Source organism: Panthera pardus, unplaced genomic scaffold (assembly GCF_024362965.1).
Source record: "Panthera pardus isolate Hobbes unplaced genomic scaffold, ASM2436296v1 HiC_scaffold_11, whole genome shotgun sequence".
NCBI classification, from domain to species: domain Eukaryota; kingdom Metazoa; phylum Chordata; class Mammalia; order Carnivora; family Felidae; genus Panthera; species Panthera pardus.
The window spans coordinates 104,985,432-105,002,894 of NW_026526666.1; the positions used below are offsets into that span (position 1 = coordinate 104,985,432).

At 66.1% G+C, this 17,463-nt stretch overlaps 1 protein-coding gene across 5 annotated transcripts in view; it reads right to left on the reverse strand.

Annotated features, from left to right (window-relative positions):
- PRDM16 (PR/SET domain 16) overlaps positions 1 to 14,895 on the reverse strand; it is a 315,500-nt gene extending 300,605 nt beyond the window's left edge. For all 5 annotated transcript variants that reach the window (XM_019461170.2, XM_019461167.2, XM_053899070.1 and 2 more), the window contains exon 1: positions 14,604 to 14,895. In XM_019461170.2, coding sequence (XP_019316715.2) covers positions 14,604 to 14,640 — 37 coding nt within the window. In that variant the 5' untranslated portion in view covers positions 14,641 to 14,895. The remainder of the gene's footprint in view (positions 1 to 14,603) is intronic.
- Between the last annotated feature and the right edge of the window lie 2,568 nt (positions 14,896 to 17,463).

Sequence of the window (17,463 nt, forward strand, 5' to 3'; positions counted from 1 at the left end):
TGCGGGAGCTCTATATCACCGTGGCCTCTCACCCCGACATTCCACGCCTCCCAGGGGGGCAGATAATCCCACAAAGGGCCTCATGCCAGAGTCCCCACGCTTTCTCCAATGCTGAGAGCTTTGACTTCGTCAGCACTGGTTCGCGGGAATCTCCTTACTGGGCCCCAGGGTTCAGATCGAATGTCCCTTTGAAAGGGCCAGAGGGGACCCTGTGCCCCTGCTCCTGTGTCTGCATGATACCAGATCCAGCCCGTCCCCTGGTGCTTTTGGAGGCCACCGCCTGTCCCACCCTAGAGGCAAAGGCCCCCGACACCCCCAGGGCCCTCGAGGGCCGCCGTCCCTGACGAGGGAGGAGGGAAGGGCCTGTCCCCTGGCCCAGAAGATGCCAACACCCTTTGTCCTGCAGGGTCCCACGGACTAGTGCTTGGACTCTAGGCTGTACCAGCCTCCCTCTCCTCCTGACCTGCAGGAGGGCCCCTTCACTCACCCAAAACGTGCTCTGCTCGGATATCTACATGCACACCCAAAAAGTGTGCGTGTGTGTGTTCCTGCACAAGTGTGTGTGCGTGTGCGTATTTCTGCATGCATGTGTGTGTCTGTGTTCCTGCACACACGTGTGCACTCACGTGTGTGTCAGTGCACACACAAACTGATTACAGGAAAGCCCCGTTATCCTGTGGTCCCCTGAGCAAGTCCTAAGTTCGTCCCTCTGGATGTGCAAAGACGCTCCAAAGCAGAACGTCAGGTGGATGACAGGGAGAGAGAAGCGGCTGCCCTCCTTTGAGGTTTGGGACCTGCCACTCGGCGCCCCAAAGTCCTCTGGCAGAAAGCTAAGCAAAAGACCCCCAAAGTCAGGGCTCACGACAGACCCTCGCCCCTTCCCCGGCAGTGTCCTGTCGGACCCTGGCAGCGTGGCTCCCCACGGTCCCTGACTCCTCTCCTCCTGGGAACTTGGGGGACGGGGGTCCCCAAATCCAGTGAAGACACCTGCGGGGGTCCCACTGAGCACAGCTGCCCGAGGCAGCCCGGACAGTCAGCGGCTCGCGGACGGTGGGCACAGCTCCTCGGGCCAGGTGCGTCCACCCAGGACCAGAGCCCTCTGCCCGCTTCCCTCACTCTCCACTCACCACAACATCATTTCAGATGAGCTTTCTAATCCGTAGGCCATGTCCGGAGGCTCCTACGCCCCGCACATTCCCACACATCTGCCCTCAGGCAGGTGCAAGAAAGTTCCAGAAACCCCAAACAGCCGCCGACAAAGACATCATAGCAATGATAATGCCACGTTCACGGGTCCCCCCCATACACCATCGCAGCCTTCTGCCTCTTGCCCCGGGTCCCGTCTGAGCCACTCAGGTGAGCATCCTGCCCCGAGAGGAGGGGAGAGGCGTGGGGCTCACCCCCACTGAATGCGCACCAGGAATGTCATCCTCCCAGCGAGTCCGGCCCTTCTCGTGGCTCGGAAGGGACAGAGGCGGCCCGGGACCCCCACGTCTGCCTCACTGGGTCCTGGAGAAATTCCCCGGCCCTGCAAGGCGGGCTGGACACGTCGGGGATAGAGGGCACGTGGCACCGCCCTCGGCCCGTGCTCTGTCCGGACCCCGCAGAGACGGGATGGGTCAGGACCCAGGAGCTGACCTGCGGGTGCAAGGGTGCCGTGATTGTGACCAGGGTGTGTCCCCCAGTCCAGCCCCGATAAGGGTGCAGGATGCTTCCCGGGGGCCCCCTGCTCAGCTTCTCTAAAACTAAACTCACCCTTGGCCATGTCCTCCTGAGGGGACTGTCCTTGGAGCCCAGCACGTTGTGGCCCAGTCGCCCTCAGGGGTCTGACTTATCAGCAGGTGTCCTGTCTCCCTCCGCCTCGGCCAAGGGAGACCCCAGATGGAGGGTCAGGCTGACCTGGAGGGGCCCTTGCTGGACAGACAGGGGGCATGCGAGGGGCAGGACATCACCCCCGCAGCACTCCCTGAGACCACCCTGACCGCTTTCCCTCTGCCGGGGCCGCAGGGACCCTGGGGCCAGCCCTCCGACCCAGGCACCAGGCAGCAGCACTCTGCTAGCAGGCGGCCCATCAAGTTCCTCTGCTTTGCCCAAGGTCAGCTGACATGACGGAGCCACTCATGCCATTTGGGATTTGGGAAGCGAACGCCAAGACCGGGAGCAGGCGGCCCTCAGGTCCGAGGCGCCCGGTGGTGTCGCTCACGGGAGCATCCACCACCGCTCCTGGGGCGCCGTGGCCCCATCGCCCCAGCCCTGCCTGCTGAAGGCCTCTGCCTCTGGGCCGGGCAGGTGGGCAGGGGGGCGGGGAGGGGGGGGTCGGCTTGGTTTTGCTTTCACAAATTCGGTGAGCGTCCCGGGCTTCGACGGGAGAAGGCATCGTGGCCCCTGGGTGGCCTTCCTGGCCCCGGCGGTGCCCCTCCCATGCGCCCTGTGGTGGGGGCCAGCAAGGCGGGTGCGGGTCCCCCCAGGAGGTCCCGGTGTCCCGCCACTGCGGGCCTCGCCAAGTTGTCTGTGGGTCACTTCCCCGCATGCCCCCTGCCCCCCCTCCCCCCCGGCCAGCCACGGACACTGCAGGCGAGGCCGAGGATTATTCCAGGGCCTGGCGAATGAGGAGTCGGGGTTCTTTGTCAGAGAGGTCGGGCTGCACCCCTCCCCGCCCAGCCCTCTCCCTCACGGTGCCAGGCGGAGTCTGGGGGTCGAGGAGCGGCTCCCGAGGGGCACCTAGGACCCGGCCGGGGCAACGGGCTTCTCACCCTCGTGGCCACGGCCCCTCCCCTTCGAACGCGGGCACAATGTCAGCATCAGGGGGCAACCTAAAACCCCCGTGAGGGAGCTCTTGGGTTGCAGCGAAGAATGACCCCTCTCCAGGCTGCCAGCCGCGGGGGCCACGCGGTGCGGCCCAGACGGGCCTCGGACCAAGGCCGCCACTGTAATTAGCAGAGGAGATTCAATAACAAACAGCTTTGAGCGGCTTTATCTAACCTTTGGAAGGTAAGATTAACACCTTCGATGGAGAGAAAGTTAAGACTCCGGGGCCCCTTTGCTTTGTGGTTCGGACTCCCAGCCGAGAAACGAGAGCCCCTCCTGGGCCGTCTCTCTACCCCCGGGGTTTCTGAGGACTTCTTTCCAACGGCCCCGGGTAGTGCTTTTGTTCCCCCCGCGAGTGTGCCGGCACCGAACCGCACCGTCCCGTTCCCCAGGACGCGCGCACACACACACATACACACGCACACGCACCAGCTCCTTGAACACGGCTGAGGGCTCCCCGCGTCCAGACGGGAGCCCCCCCACCTCGCCGGCTGTTGTCAGAGATGCCGCGTCCCCACAGGCCCGGTGGAGACACGAAGAGTCCCCCCTTGTCCCCGACTGGCTCGTTGCTGCCCAGATTTCGCTGGCCCGGAAGAAGACGTCGACCACGCTCCTCGGAACAGAAATCCCTGATCCGTCCACCCCGTCGGAAGGAGGGCTGGCCCCGCCGAGGCTCGCCGCCCGCTCGGGCTGCTGACCCGTGTTTCAGAGCACGGACCGTCCGCAGAGCCGCCGACTGGACTTCGGAGCTCTGAGGACAGCACGCGGCCTAGCTTAGCGGGTCTTATTTCCAAAGTACCGTCAAATCACTTCCAGGGAAAAAATCGATCTGTCTCTGACAGCTTTCCTCCTGCTAACGTGATAAATAAATAATCAGCCACCTCGTTGGGCTGTTTCATTAAAGAAAGGGATGGCTGGATGGGCCGAGGCGGAGGACCGATCGGAAGGCAGAGTCCGGCTGGAGCCCCCCACGTTTTATGACACCATTTGTATTTTGTCAGTCACTGGCTTCACGCTCGGCCCGGGCCGGGAACTGAATGCGCCATTCAGAGAGGCACTCACGGGAGTGTTATTGCAATTGAATATTTTCGCACACAGACACATCATTATCTCGGAACCTGACACTGCGGCACAATTCTGTGATTTTTCGAGAGGCCCTAATTTTTCCAAATGTGAGCGCCAGGGCCCGGGATTATCCAAACACCTCCTGCTCCTCTTTGTTTCTTCCGAGGGGTTGTAAACGTGCGGGGAAGTGCCCCCAGATTGCCTGCGCTCCACCTTTGAACTTCTCCGTTCCCTTCCCTTCTCCCACAACGGCCAGCTGCGGACGGCGCTGGGCCCGGCCTCCACAGCCACGGTTCCAGACACGGCGGAGAACTGAGCAGCGTGGGGGGGGGGGGCGGGGGGGAGCCTCCGTGCACAGCACAAGTGGGCAGGGACAGGACAACATCACTGACAAAACAGAAAGAACAGCCTGAGGGTGAGTCTCGCTCAGGCATGAGACCCACGCTCGGACACAGGCGCACACGCACGGAGCACCTGCTCGGTAGAAATGTCTGCGCGCTCCGGGGCCATCTCCGCACACAGACCAGATGAAGGGGCTGTGCCGGGGGCCGCGTCTCCCGCCGCCAGCCGCGGCTCCGGCCGACAGAAACGCCCCCCGGTTTTCAGGCGGTTCAAGAATGCACTGACTTTCCCAGGGATAAGAGCTGGGAGGGCTTTGCAAGGACAGCCAGGTCCCCCCAGGGAAGCATCTTGGCATACACGGGCGGCCGTCTCCAGGAAGGGGGCCCAGCCGTGGACACGCGCGCCGCACCCCGTGCTGGTCGCTACAGCCTAAAGCAGCCCATAAACTCCCATCCGAAAGGGACCCCGGGGGCCTTCCGGCAGCATGGTGCCCTCCTCCGAGCTGACGGACGGACGCCCCCGAAACAGGGCCCGGGACCGCTCGGGATTTAACCCTGACGACAGCAGCATCTCGGGGCCGGGCCAGCAGGGGTGACCGACAGCCACTTGCGAACCCGCCGGCTAGAAACGCTGGCCAGGTCAGCACAGGCCAGAGATGCTGGTTTGCAGCGCAGCAAAGACCTAAGCGTATGGCTCTCCCGGGACCGAGGGAGAGAACGGGCCGCCTGGTAACAACGTGAAGTCTGGGGAAATGGCCTGAGTCTGCACCTGCACCTGACCTGACCTGACCAGGAGCGCCGTCTGAGGGCCCTGCGGCCGGGAGGGGGGAGGCGTGGGGCACGCACGAGGGTCGGCGCCCTGCGCTTGCCCGCGGCGGGCAGGGCTCCCCTGTGTTCACCGTTTGGGCTCCTCCGGTGAGCGTAATTTCCAGTCTTTGTTTAAATGCTTTATGGACCGATGTGGCCGGGCCTCCCCGATGAGGCTGTTACAGCCCATTGAGCAGATACAAATGTCTGAGCGCCTTTAAATGCGTGCCCCTTTCCCTCGGAGACGCAGCCAGAAGGGGCAATGGCAGTCTGCTCTGTAAATCCATATTTCGGTGTGATATCGACCGCCAGCTTCTCAATTTAGATACGGGGATCAAACTGTGTCACAGGAAAGGGTTCTCAGCCGTAGCAAGTCCCCATTCATCACGCGTCCACCCAGGCACCTCCTCTCCGCGCCCGAGTGTTGGAGGTGCCCTGCCCGCCGTGGGTGCCAGAGAAGCCCCACGCGTTCCAAGAGAGCCACTGAATTTAAAACAGAGACACACAGAAGCAAAGGCAGACGAGCAAAGCTCCTCTCCGGGCATCTCTCCCTCGTGTCCCCTCCTTCTGGCCTTTTTAATCTGAAATAGAGTCACTAGTCGGCTCCCGCGTGGACGCCAGGCCAGGGACGCCCGAGAGGGTTTGCCTCCGGACGCGCTGAGGCTGGGGGCAGCCTGTTGGTCTGATCTGGCTTCCCCCCGGCCCCAACAGCCTGGACCCGAGAGCCCAGACCCTGGGGCAGCGACCCGTGAGCCCCCAGACTCGTCACGCTGCCCAGAGCGTGGTGAACCGTGTGGCACTCAGAGCCCTGCACGCGGTAGGCCCAAGGACAGCGTGTTCCGCTCCAGGGCAGGAAGGAACAGACAGATGGAACCGAGCCCCCGAAACGCACAGAGGACCCTGAGCTCCTGCAGGAGCGGGGCGGGGGAGGGTGGGGGGCTCTAACGAGAGGAGAGCTGGCAGATGTCAGCAGCTGTTGGAACCCAGAGACTGCGTGAGGATAGGAAAGGTTTGGGAAGGCAGCGGGAGGGGGTGGCTGCCCTCGGTGCAGGCTGCAGGTCAGAGGGGCCAGATGAGACCCCGGCACCCGAGCTTCCCAGTTTGAGAATAAAGACAAGCTGAGGATCTCGTCCGTGTGTTTTATTTCATGGCCGAGCCGTGCGCAAGAACCAAAGCAGACCTTTGCTGGCGCAGAGCAGACCTCTGGGTGCTAGGGCTTTGCACCCTCGGCCTGACTGGCACACACGTGTGCAGGCCTGCACGCCCCCCACCGCTCCCCCCGCCGTGGGCCCCCCGGGTGACCCTCGGGAAGGCTCGGGAGCCTGGGGACCAACAAAGCGTCTCCCCAGGCAGACGCGGGGGACGAAACCCAAGCTCTGACTGCCGGTCTGAACGGACTATGAATTCTGCCTCACTCCCTGCCTGGCTCCAGGATCCTCCCCCCTCCAAACCCCATGCTGGACCCTTCCAGAACCTTCCACGCAGCTCGAGGCTGGGGGATAAGTAAGACGCAGGTGCACACAGGTATTTGTGGGGGCTGGAGGGTGAGCAGGCAGGCCCCGCACCCCTGCCTCGGCTCAGGCGGAGACAGTAAAGGGGGAGGATAGGGCGCAGCAAGGTCGGGAGCCACGCTGGCAGCAAGGGCAGGGCGTGGGGATCGGGAGTGGGGCACCCAAGGTATGAAGCCAGGTCTCTGGGGCCAGGCCTGCCCCACGGCGGCCTCAAGTGCAGCGTCCAGGTCCGCGGCTTGATATTTGCAGGAAGCATTCGGCTTTGTTATTCTTTTTCAAGTAGGAAAGTAGACAAAGCCATTCACTTCTCGACCAGGTAGCACCTCGAATGGAAAGAGAACGGCCTGAGGGCACACGCTGGGTAGGCGGAGGTCACGTCAGCGGGACTGGTCCCCAGAATTGGGATCTGGGGACACCTGGCTGCGGCGCGCCCCACCCAGCCCCAGGGGCCACATCCCTGAGGAGCAGGAGGGGGCTCCAGACCTAAGGACGCCGTGCCTGTGTCCCTGTCAATGTCCTCCCATCACCCACACCGGAATCCATTAGAAAACAGAAATGTGTCCAAAGTAAACCCATCCAGGTGAGTCAGGAGGCCAAGGAGTAGGGCCAGGGGTTAGCCCTCCATGTGGCCAGAAAAGCCCAAGGACGTCTCCAGGAATTCCCCGAGAATCCACTTGGAAGGCCTGGGCACCCCTCACATGCCCCCGGGGCACTGCCTGGGCCTGGGGAGGAAGGCCCTCTGGAAGGAGCCCAAGGCGAGGCTGAGCCCGCCTCCTTCCCTCCCCACCTCCACGCTGGGAAAAGCCCACCTCGAAGCTCACCTGAGAGCCAGGAGCCACCGAGGAGCCCTGTTCCCCACCACCCTGTGCCCAGGTCCGTCCCCCCCCCCCCCCATCACCTGCCATGCCACCTGCGGGGTCAGCTCGGGCTGGGCACGGACGCCCGCGGACACTGCCGACCCCACACACAGCCCATGCTCTGGGGGCGCACCCCCGGCCCGAGAAGCAGCAGGGGCCTGGTGAATTGTGCAGGGAAGCCTCACCTCGGGCTCAGAAAGCACGTGTGTGAGGGTCACCGATCCTCTTTCCCGCGCGGGGGTTCACAGGGGAGCACAACGGAAGCTGCTCCTGGCTTCCCCAGGCTTGAGCGGGAACACCGCCGTCCCTGGGGGAAGGGTTCGCTCCCACGCCTGTAAAACCCTGAAGCCAGGTGTGTTTCTGGGTCCGTCCGCCCACGGGGGGTCGGGGGGGGGGGGCGGGAAGGTCTGCGGCGCCAGCCTCGGGGTCCCCTCTGGCCCCGGACGGATTTCAGAGGGGTCTCGCTACGCGTGACGGTCCACGTCAACACCGGGGTCGGACCAGCACGGAAGGAGAGGCGAGACCCCACATCACCAGGCTTGTTTAAGGACGGGCCCCACCGTCTCCACCCTGAAGGATGAGTATTTGGGGTTGGAAAGGGCCCAGGCGTCGGTAAGCAAAACGGACAGGGATGATGCAGGGCCTTCTACGGAGGAGAGAAAATATTCACCAGGACCCAGCCATGTTCTAAAATGATTATAAATTATTTTAACAGTGCCTTTGCAAAGGGTTATAAAAACAGCCATAATATATTTTTTTCCTTAGATTCTAGAATTACCAGTGTGACAGCTAATGCAATAATGATTTGTTTCAAATGCCAGTGTTTAAGCTGTATAAAGCTGATTTTATACATTTTTCCAGTAGGCCGCATTGTAGTTAATGAAATTAAACACTCCAATCGCATTTGTCCCCAGGGGACGAGGAACTGTACACACCACTGGTTTATTTTTTTATTAAAATAAATTGCAGCCAGCAAGATGGACTTAATTGCATACAGAATTGAAAAAGAAACATTCCATTGATATAATTAAGCCAATTTTCATGGACAGAAATAGTTATAGTGGATATAAAATAAGCAAACCCTTCACCAGAATCTGACTTCCCTCCTCTTTTGCACAGAATGTTAACTATTAAACAAATATGTATCTCGGAGCCGAGGCACCGCTCTCTCGGAGCTCCAGGGCACTGTTCCGGAGTCTTGGGAGAGGCCGGCCAGGCGGGCCAGCCAAGGATGTGATGGCAGAAAACCCAACACAGAGAGTGGTAGGGCAGGAAGAGGCCTCCCTCGTCGCGCGGGGGGCCCACAAAAGCTTCGGAGCACCGGCCGGCCCGGAATGGGTACCATGGCCCAGGGGGTAGCCCGTGAGGCGCCCAGGCTGAAGCAGCAGCGGCCGATTCCGGGCTGGACCTCCAGCTACAGCTCCCAGTTCCTCCCGCCCAGTGGCTGAGGTCCACACAGCAGCGGGCTCCACCTCTCCCTGATTGCCTTGGGGGAGGGGCAGTGATTATGTCCCTCCAGATTTGGGGTGGCAGCGGGAGGGTGAGCAGGCAGCCCCCACACCTCCGGCCTCTGCCTCGGCGGAAGGCGGCACCTAGAGGGTGTCGGCACTTCTATTCTGCACCTGCCCTGGGGAGAGGACTCCGGGCCCCGGGGGCCGGAAAAGCCCAGGGCGAGCGTCCTGCGCAGCCTAGGGAAGAGTCCAGACCCGGGCAAAGAGAACCGGGCCTGGAGGAGGCTGACGACACAGCCAGCCAGCTGCATTCACAAGCGGGAAGGACACCGATGTCGTATTTGCCGTTGAAGACCAGACCTGTTATAGGCTGAGCACCGGCCTTGGGAGAAGGCTTAAACCTTGAGACAGTTAAAAAAAAAAAAAAAATCCTGTGGAATCAAGTGCAGCCTGCAGGACCCTAAGGAAGGGGGCGGGGAGGGGGTGTGAAACAAGAAAGCTTGGGGAGCTTTGCCTAAGTGGCATTCAATTTCATCCCTAACTTGCTGTGTGCCTTTGAATGGGCTAGTTGACCTCTCTGTGTTTGGGAGTTTTTACCACGAAAAGTGGTGCCCACGAGGCCGAAATCCCTCCTCCCCGGGTCAGTGAGAGGAAGTGGGGTCACGCCCAGTAAGCGGACCAAGAGCGCCTTTCAGGGATCCTGGACCCTCCCCTGTGTCTGGAGGCTGCGGCTGCGGCAGGGACCGGGGCATCGGCTCAGGCCGCAGGTCCTTCTGGGCCTCCCGGGGCAGGTGCTGGGGCGAATGCCCGAGGAGGGGGGGGTGGGGACCAATGGGCCACCCTGGGCGGAGCTGGAGGAAGCATCCCGGGAAGGCAGGGTTGACGGATCCGCAAAGCCAGACCTCCACCCTGCGCTTACGCATCTCAGCATCTCCCCCCTCCCCACACGGCCCGACAGACACCCGCTTGAAGTGCTCTCTGAGACTCTGCGTGCCCAGATCCGCAAAGCCACCTCGACGGGGACGCGGGTCTGCCCCCCACAGCGTCGGGGTCAGGGTCAAGACTCAGGGAGTTCAGGCGCAGAGCCCGCCCTCCTCCATCCAGGAAACTGAGAGGTGGGGACCCTCGGGCCCGACCTCGGCCCTGGAGGAGGAGGGCGCTGCTCCCGCGAGCTGGGCTGGGGCGAGGCGCGCCCCGGCCGCTGCTGCCGCCAGGAAGCCGGCTGCGCTGTGTAGACGGCAGCGCCGTTCGCCCCGCTCGGTAGTTTGCCGGGACTTTGTGAGCGCGGAGGACAGGGGATTTCGGCAACCATCCGCTCGGCCTGGGGTCCCCAAGGCCCCGCGGCCGGGCCAGCCCGCACTAGTCTGCAGCCCTCGCGCCTGTGACCGCCGCCGTACCGCGCGGCAAGGCCCGGGTCTCCTGTCCCTTCGCCAAGTTTCCTTCCCGCAGGGGGACAGCGCCCAGGCTGTCCCTTGTCCTCCCGAGCCCGCTGCTCGAGCTGTGGCGTCCAAGACTTGTTACACGGGTTTGATTCAAAACCTGATAAATTGTCTCTAACGCCATTTGAAATTTTTAAACGAAATTATTCAAAAGATTTTTAATCCTGGATAATTTTTGTTGAAACTCTAATTATACATCACCTTAATTACCAGCCCCAGCCCCCCAAGGATCCCTAATTGCCTCCTAATTGAATAAAACAGGGGGCTAATAGAGCCCACAGCCGCCCTGCGAGCTGGTGGCCTCCCCCTGGGGGCCCGGTGGGGGGAGCCTCTGGCTGGCCCCACCGCCAGCACCGGGCCTCGGGACCAGCTCCCCAGCTCCGAGCTGTGCCCAGAAGGGGAGCTCAGGGCGCTCGGGGCCATGGGGCCTGAGGGTTGGAGGCCCAGCCCGCACCTGCTCCAGACCTGCAGCCGACCAGGAGGTTGCAGGGCGGCCTGGTGGGGACCTCAGGGCACATGCAGTGCCCTTCCCCTGGGAGCCCGCTCGGGGGTCACTCAACGCACAGCACTTGGCCTCCGCCCACCCCCTCCCCCCACAGGCCTGGGCGCCCTGGCACACCCGCAGGGCCAGTGTGGAAGCCGGAGCCCGAAGGCACCCGGTGCGCGCACTGCCGCGGGGCACCTGGCCTTGGCCGCCAGCCCTGCACCCCGCCCCTCCACGGCAGCCTCCGCGTTTTCGCCCGAAGCGGGGCGACAAGCTGCACTCCGGCCGGACATTTCCCAGCACTGCTGCCCTTGCAGGCGTCCAGACAGGAGGCCGCTGTCCTGGCTCCGGGGAGAGAGCACTGGTGGAAGGGGCAGACCTCCCCTGGCGGGCAGGCGGGGGGGAGGGCAGGGCCCAGCGGGGCGGGAGCCTGGCCGCTGTGGCTGGGGACAAGGGGCTCAGCCTCCAGCCGCGCTCCCCTCACCCTGTGTCGCACACACACCTTCCTCACGCGCACGGCGCTGGAACTCACAGACGAGACGCGCCAAGTTGGGCGTCGGGCAGAGGCAGCGGGCCCCCCAGGTCGGCCCCAGGGGCTAGGCAGCGGGCGCCCGGGGGACACTAACCCCGGGCCCGGAATACGTGGGGTCTAGGAGTCTATCGCGCCCGTGGGGATCAGGTCTCAGGCGCCGCTCTAATGGGGGCCGCGGCGGCCGGACAGTCTCTGGGGACGCTTCTTCCCCTGCACGGGGTCCCCCAGCTGTGCTAGCAGGAGGTCAGGAGGGGGGCACCTTGGCTGGGTCGACCCCCACCTGTTCACCTGGCTCCCAACAGGGGCAGAAACACAAAGCTTTTGTTAGGCATTTCATTTTTAAACGTAGGGCAGGGACGCCTGCGATTCCCCGCAGGCCAGCGGTGCCCTGGCCAGCGAGAGGGCACTCTGGTGGACCGCCCCCCCCCCACCCCCGGTCCCCACTCTGCCCGCAGCTGTCTGGGCTCACATCGAGGAGACGGTGAGCGCGTCAGTGGCCTCTGCCCTTGGAAAGCTCCATTCGGAGCCCCCGGCGTGGGCCCCAAAGGTGCTACCATAACTCAGTAAAGGTGCTACCAGCAGCCCCAGCAGGGGAGCCCCCTGGAGCGGGGTCCCGGGAAACACAAACGAAATCACGGCCCCCGACGCACCCTCTAAGGCAGCCCCCGCGCTCCGACTCAGGGACTGACGCTCGCTGACCAGGCTGTCCTTCCACGTGGCCTCAGGCACAGCCCAGCCCTGCACGCTGGCCTTATGACCGTGACCCCTCGTTCCTCCCCCAGCCCCCCGACCCTGGCCGGGAGGTGGCCTGAAGGTGGGGGGGGGGGGCGGCGCGGATTCTGTCGGCCGCCCTGGGGCTGCCCTGCTGCCTCACATTCAGGTAATGGAGTCAGGTCCCCAGGGACGTCCACATCTGCTTAAAATATTGTCCAGTGAAATGAAATTCCTCAGCGGATCCAGGGCCCTGTGTCAGGCAGGCAGCCGTGGCCCTGTGCCTGCCTCGGCCGCCTTCCTGAGGAGGGCCGAGAGGGGTTTCCAGTTCCTGCCCCAGTGTGGGCTCCAGCTGGGTCTGGGCCTGAGCCACGCGCTGTGCTGGGCTCTTCCTCACGAAGGACTCCCAGGAAGGGGGAACCTGGGCTCTGCCCTACCCTGGGGTCTGGTTCCCTGGCCTCAGGGCTAGGGACGCCGCGGGACGCTGCCAGGAACCCGTTCTGGGTCCTGAGGGGAGCGGGCAGCGCAGGCTTCCCCACCTGACAGAAGGGCTGGAGGCCAGACGGGTGGCCCGCAGGGGCGTGGGACGCTGGCTGTTCCCGGGGCTGCTCTGGGGGCACTGAGCCGGCCTCTCGCTTGCGGCGAAGGCCCAGGGAGAGCACCGCGCTTTCCACTTTCTCGCTCAAAGCTTCGGCCCCTTCGAGAGCCCGAGGGGGCAGCTCGCAGCCCAGGGGCGAGACTCTGAGAAAGCCCGCTGCGCTCCCGCACAGACCCCAACCAGCACGGGAACACCCACACCCCACGGCCCACGGGCCCACAGGTAGTGCAGGCACATCCCTGGAGCACCAGCCAGGAAACACTGGGGCCTTGTTCGCACCAAGAGGGGCCAGAGATCACAGGAGGTGGAGGAGGCCCAGGCTCTGAGCGTGGGGCAGGGGAGACGGGCTGGAAAGGGGAGTCTCGAGGAGGAGCCCCGCACAGCCCCGGGGGGACTCCAGGGGCGCCCGGCAGAAGCAGGGAGCTGCTTTTCCCCCTGGCGGGCGGCGGGTGCCTGGCCTCCGGCCGGGCCGCCGGGGCGCAGTCCTGGGGAGCCGGGCCGCCCCAGTCGACGGAGCAGAACTTCTCTCGAAAAGTGTGGGCAGTTTCTGGCCCACCAAGGCTCGTGCTCAGGGGCTCAGCCGCCGCGCGGTGAGGCTCGGCCTGGGCCGGGTCGGCCCGGGTCAGGCCAGAGAGCAGCGCGCTGGACGACCTGGTGGTCGGGCGGGGATCCCGAGGGGGAGCGGGCCGGGCGCCCCTGCCGCGGGTGGGCGGGCGGCCGGCGGCGGAGGGGGCGGCGGGAGCAGGCGGCGCCGTGTCCTCTCCGCGCGGCGCTCGCCGCTTCGCTGCAGCCGGGCCTCGGCCGGGCTTCGGGAGCCGCGCTCGCCCGCCCCGCCGCGCCGCCGCTCCCACCTGCCCTCCGCCCGGGGCCGCGATCCCGGGCCCGCGGGCCTCTGGGCCGAAGGTGCCGGCGGCCGGAGCGCGGGGGGCGCGGCGGGGCGGGCGGCCGGGCGCACCGGGCCGGCGGCGAGGACCCGGCCGGCGGCGGGCTGGGCGCGCGGAGCCTGGGGCTCGGCCCGAGACGGAGCGAAAGAGAAAGTAAGACCGGGGACCGGGCAGCGTCGCCGGGGGCAGCCGTGTCCCCGCCGGGCCTCGAGGCTGTGCCGGGCGACCAGGGGCAGGGGGGCTGGGGAGAGGGGAGGGGGTGGGGGGCGGGTGGCCGAGCGGGGCCGAGCGGGGCCGAGGGCGGCGGCAGCAGCGGATCGGAAGGCGGCCGGGTGGGGACCCTCCTGCCGGAGGCACCCGCGCCGGGGCTGCCCGGGCCACGGAGGAGCGCCCGCCCCCCGCGCGGGGGCACCAGTCGGGAATAAACTTCCCGACCGCAGCTCCAAGCCCAGGAAAGAGTCTCCATTTTGCTCCCCAAGTGGCCGAGGCTGTCCCGCCGCCGCCACCCCTGCCCCTGCGCCCGCGAAGCGGGGTGGACGCCGGCCCCGCGCCCCCTCCTCCGCCCCCTCCCCGGCTCGGGGTCTCCCTCCTCTGCGCCCAGCTGGCGGACGCCAAAGGCGGTGCTCTAGCGCCCACTATTTCAAAAGCCCGGAATATGATTTGACCAGGACTGAGAGCCACTCCGAGAGAGAGAGGGAGAGAGCGAGCGAGGAGGAAAAAGTTGCTCTACCCTTTCGTCAACTTTTCGCTAACTTTCGCTTTTCGCTCCCCTCCACCCCCAGCCCTCCCCCTCCGCCCCCCTCCCCGGCCCCCACCGCGCGCCTCGGGTTCCCGGGCCCGAGCGCCTGACACTGGGGGTGGGGGGGGGGAGGGGGTTCGCGAGGAGGGGGCCGGCGCCTTCGGGGAGCGCGCGGCCCGGGCGCCCCGAGCCTCTGCGCCGAGCCCGGCCGCCCCGGAGCGCGGGAGGCGGAGCAGCCCCCGGGGCCGCGCGGCCGATCGGAGGGCCGGGAGCCCAGGGCGCGCCGGCCGCGCCCCGACGCGCACCCCTGGCCCGGGCGCCCCGGCCCCGCGGCCCGGACCCGGCGGCGCGGCGCGGCCGAGCGCGGGAGACTTACTTTTGGCCAGCTTCCTCGCCCTCGCCTTGGATCGCATGGTGCCGGCTCGCGGAATCTCTCTCCTCCTCCTCGAGTCCAGAAGCGGCTACACACTATCTTCATCTCCGCAGCATTGTCAGTTTGGACACCTTCGCACATGCGCACAGAGCACTCAATCTGACACCCCTCGCCGGGGCCAAAAAAACTTTGCAATGTATTCATCATCCTCATCGTCGCGCCGCCGTCGCCGCCGCCGCCTCGGCGCGGGATTGGGGGGCTCTCCTCGGCCTTCCCGGTCTTCAACTCACTTATCTCTCCCCCCCCCCCGCCCCCTCTCCCCCCCCCTCCCTTTTCGGCGCAGCTCGGAACTGGCCCTTTAAGAAAACATTCTGTGCACGGCGCTCCCGCCCGGGGCCCGCACCCCGGACACTTTAAAAGGACCCAGGTGGCCCCGGAGGCGAGGTGACTACTCCCCCCCCCCCCCCACCCTTCCCCTGCGCCGCGTCGCGCGGCTGCTCCCGCCCCGGCCCGGGCCGCGTCCGCGCCGCCACTTCCTAGAACGGGGGCCGCGCGCGCCGCGAGTTCGGACGCGGGTCTGGCTGGGTTGCTTCGTTTTGTTGCATTTTATTACCGATTAAAGAGCCTCGCGTTCGCCGCCGCCCCAGCCCGCTCCTGTCCCCGCGGCCCCCCGGCCCGGCCCGCCGTCGCCCGAGGGGGTGTCCGGGCCCCGCGCGCCGAACCCGGCTCCTCCGAAGCCCCCTCCGGGCCCCGCGCCCCCCTCGGGCCTGCCCGGCTCCCGCCCCTCCCCTCCGCCCCCCACCCCAGCGCCGCCGCTCCGGGCTTCGCGGCTCGAAAACAACAGCGGCGGCGCCGCCCGCTCCGCGCTCCGCCGCAGCCCCGGCGGGCGGGCGGGCGGCTGAAACTCGGACCCGCCGCCCTCGGTCCGCGCGGAACCGCCGAGAGCAGCGCGCCGGTCACCGGGGACGCAGCGCGGGGGCAGCCGTCCGAACCCCGGGGCGCCCCGGACCTCGCCGCCCTAGGGGCGCGCCCGCGCACTCCCGCCCCCGCCGGCCCCAGGTGAGTACCCGGCGGCGCGACCCCCGCCCCCCACCCCGGGCCGGGCCACCTTCGGGGAAGGGGCCTCTCGCGGCCCAGGTGCGTCGCGGGCGGGAAAGGCCGGCGGAGCAGGTGGCAGGGAGCGGCCGGCCGGGCGGCCCTCCGACGCGGAGGGTCGGGCGGGATGTCCGGGCCAGGGGCCCGGTGGGGACAGTGAGAACTCCTCATTCGAGGGTATCTGGGATTCGAGAATGAAATGGGGGTGGGGGGGTGGGGTGGGGGGGAAGGAGGCGCTGACCCCGGCCCTTCCTCGGGCGGGAGCTCTGCCAGGCTGCAGGACCGGGAGCGGTCCCAGAGTCCGCCCGAGCAGGGCAGAGGCCGAGCCTCGGATGCGGGTCTCCGCTGCGGCGGGTGGGCTCTCGCCCAGCCGCTCCCCATTTGTTGCGCAGCGAGGCCGGGGGCGCCTCCGCCGAGACCTGCGTTCCGAGCCTCACGGAAGAGAAGTGAACTCGCCGCCGTGGAACAGCTAACACCGAGACCCTGGGGTCCTAGCAGAGGCCCTCCGGTGGCCCGTGCCACCCCAGGCGGGCGAGCTCAACGGAGCAGGGCTTGGCAGGGGCAGAGGCGGGGATGAGCTGGGCCTCTGCGCCCCCGCGGCCCACAGCTGCCTCCCTGTCTGAATTCCAACGCCCACGGAGCTCCCCGGGCTTCGGGGTGCCCCGTCTCGAGCCCCGCTTGCTGCCCCAGGCTGAGAAGGCACTCTCTTCCCTGCTCTGTTTCTCACTGAAGGCAGCCTCTGCTGTTTCCGGCCACAGGTGAGTGTTGCCCCTCTTGGCGCCGCGGGGAGCTCACCGGCGGCCGGGTCCCCTTGCCTGCAGTCCGTCCCAGGGCCTGTCGCCCCCACCCCACACTCTCTCTGTCCCCACGGGCTGGGTGGAGAACTGCCGGGGCCGGGGGGGGGGGGGTCCCTGGCCTGGCTGCCAGGCTCTGGGATCATGATGGGTGGTCCCCATGGGGGACTGGGGCCTTGCCGCAGCCCCTAGCAGGCTCCTAGCCCACTTCAGTCCCAGGGTAGGGGGTCACCCGGAGGGGAAGGAGGGCACCTGGAGCCCAGAGCCGGGAGCTATTCTATAACCCAGCCGAGGCGGCTCCAGCCCATGGACCTGACCTGTCTGGTGCCACTGGCCAAAGAGGACACAAGGTCACCCTCAGACCTCAGCATCCCAGGACCCCCTTTCCCCACGCCTGGAGCCTCCTTGCAAAGTTGGTGCCGAGGCCTGCGAAGCACTCTCACCTGCAGTTCTTCCCCCCACCTCCATCCCCCACCCCCAGTGCAGCTCAGGCCTCCTTTTCCCCTGCCCTGGAGGTGGCCAGCAGGCTCCAAGGTTAGGAAGGCCCAGCCTTCTTCTTGGGGCACCCCAGCTCACTCTGGCCATCTAGCTCAGCTCAGAAGGTGATTAAAATCTTCTGGGCCATGATGCTCTCTAGACTCTGGGGCTGTTACCCCTTCCAGGGTCTGGGGAAGGAGGACATGAGCGGCCTCCTCCCTGCCCTCCTCCAGGGCCCTGGGCTGGGGGTGGGGGTGGGGGCCGCAGCTCAGGGCCTGCCTGGGGAGAAGGAAGTAGGGGTCAGGAATGGCCAGGAGAGAGCCTAGCTGCTGGCACCCCCTGGTGCAGAGCGCTGGCTCCCATCCCCCAAGGGTTCTGCCTGGGCCGACCATCCTCAAGGCCATGGCCCTGGCCTGGCCGGGCCCTGCCCCCGCGTGGCCAGATTTAGAACCGAGAACAGGTCAGGCTTTGTAGAGTCCTGCAGAGAGAAAGGGCGA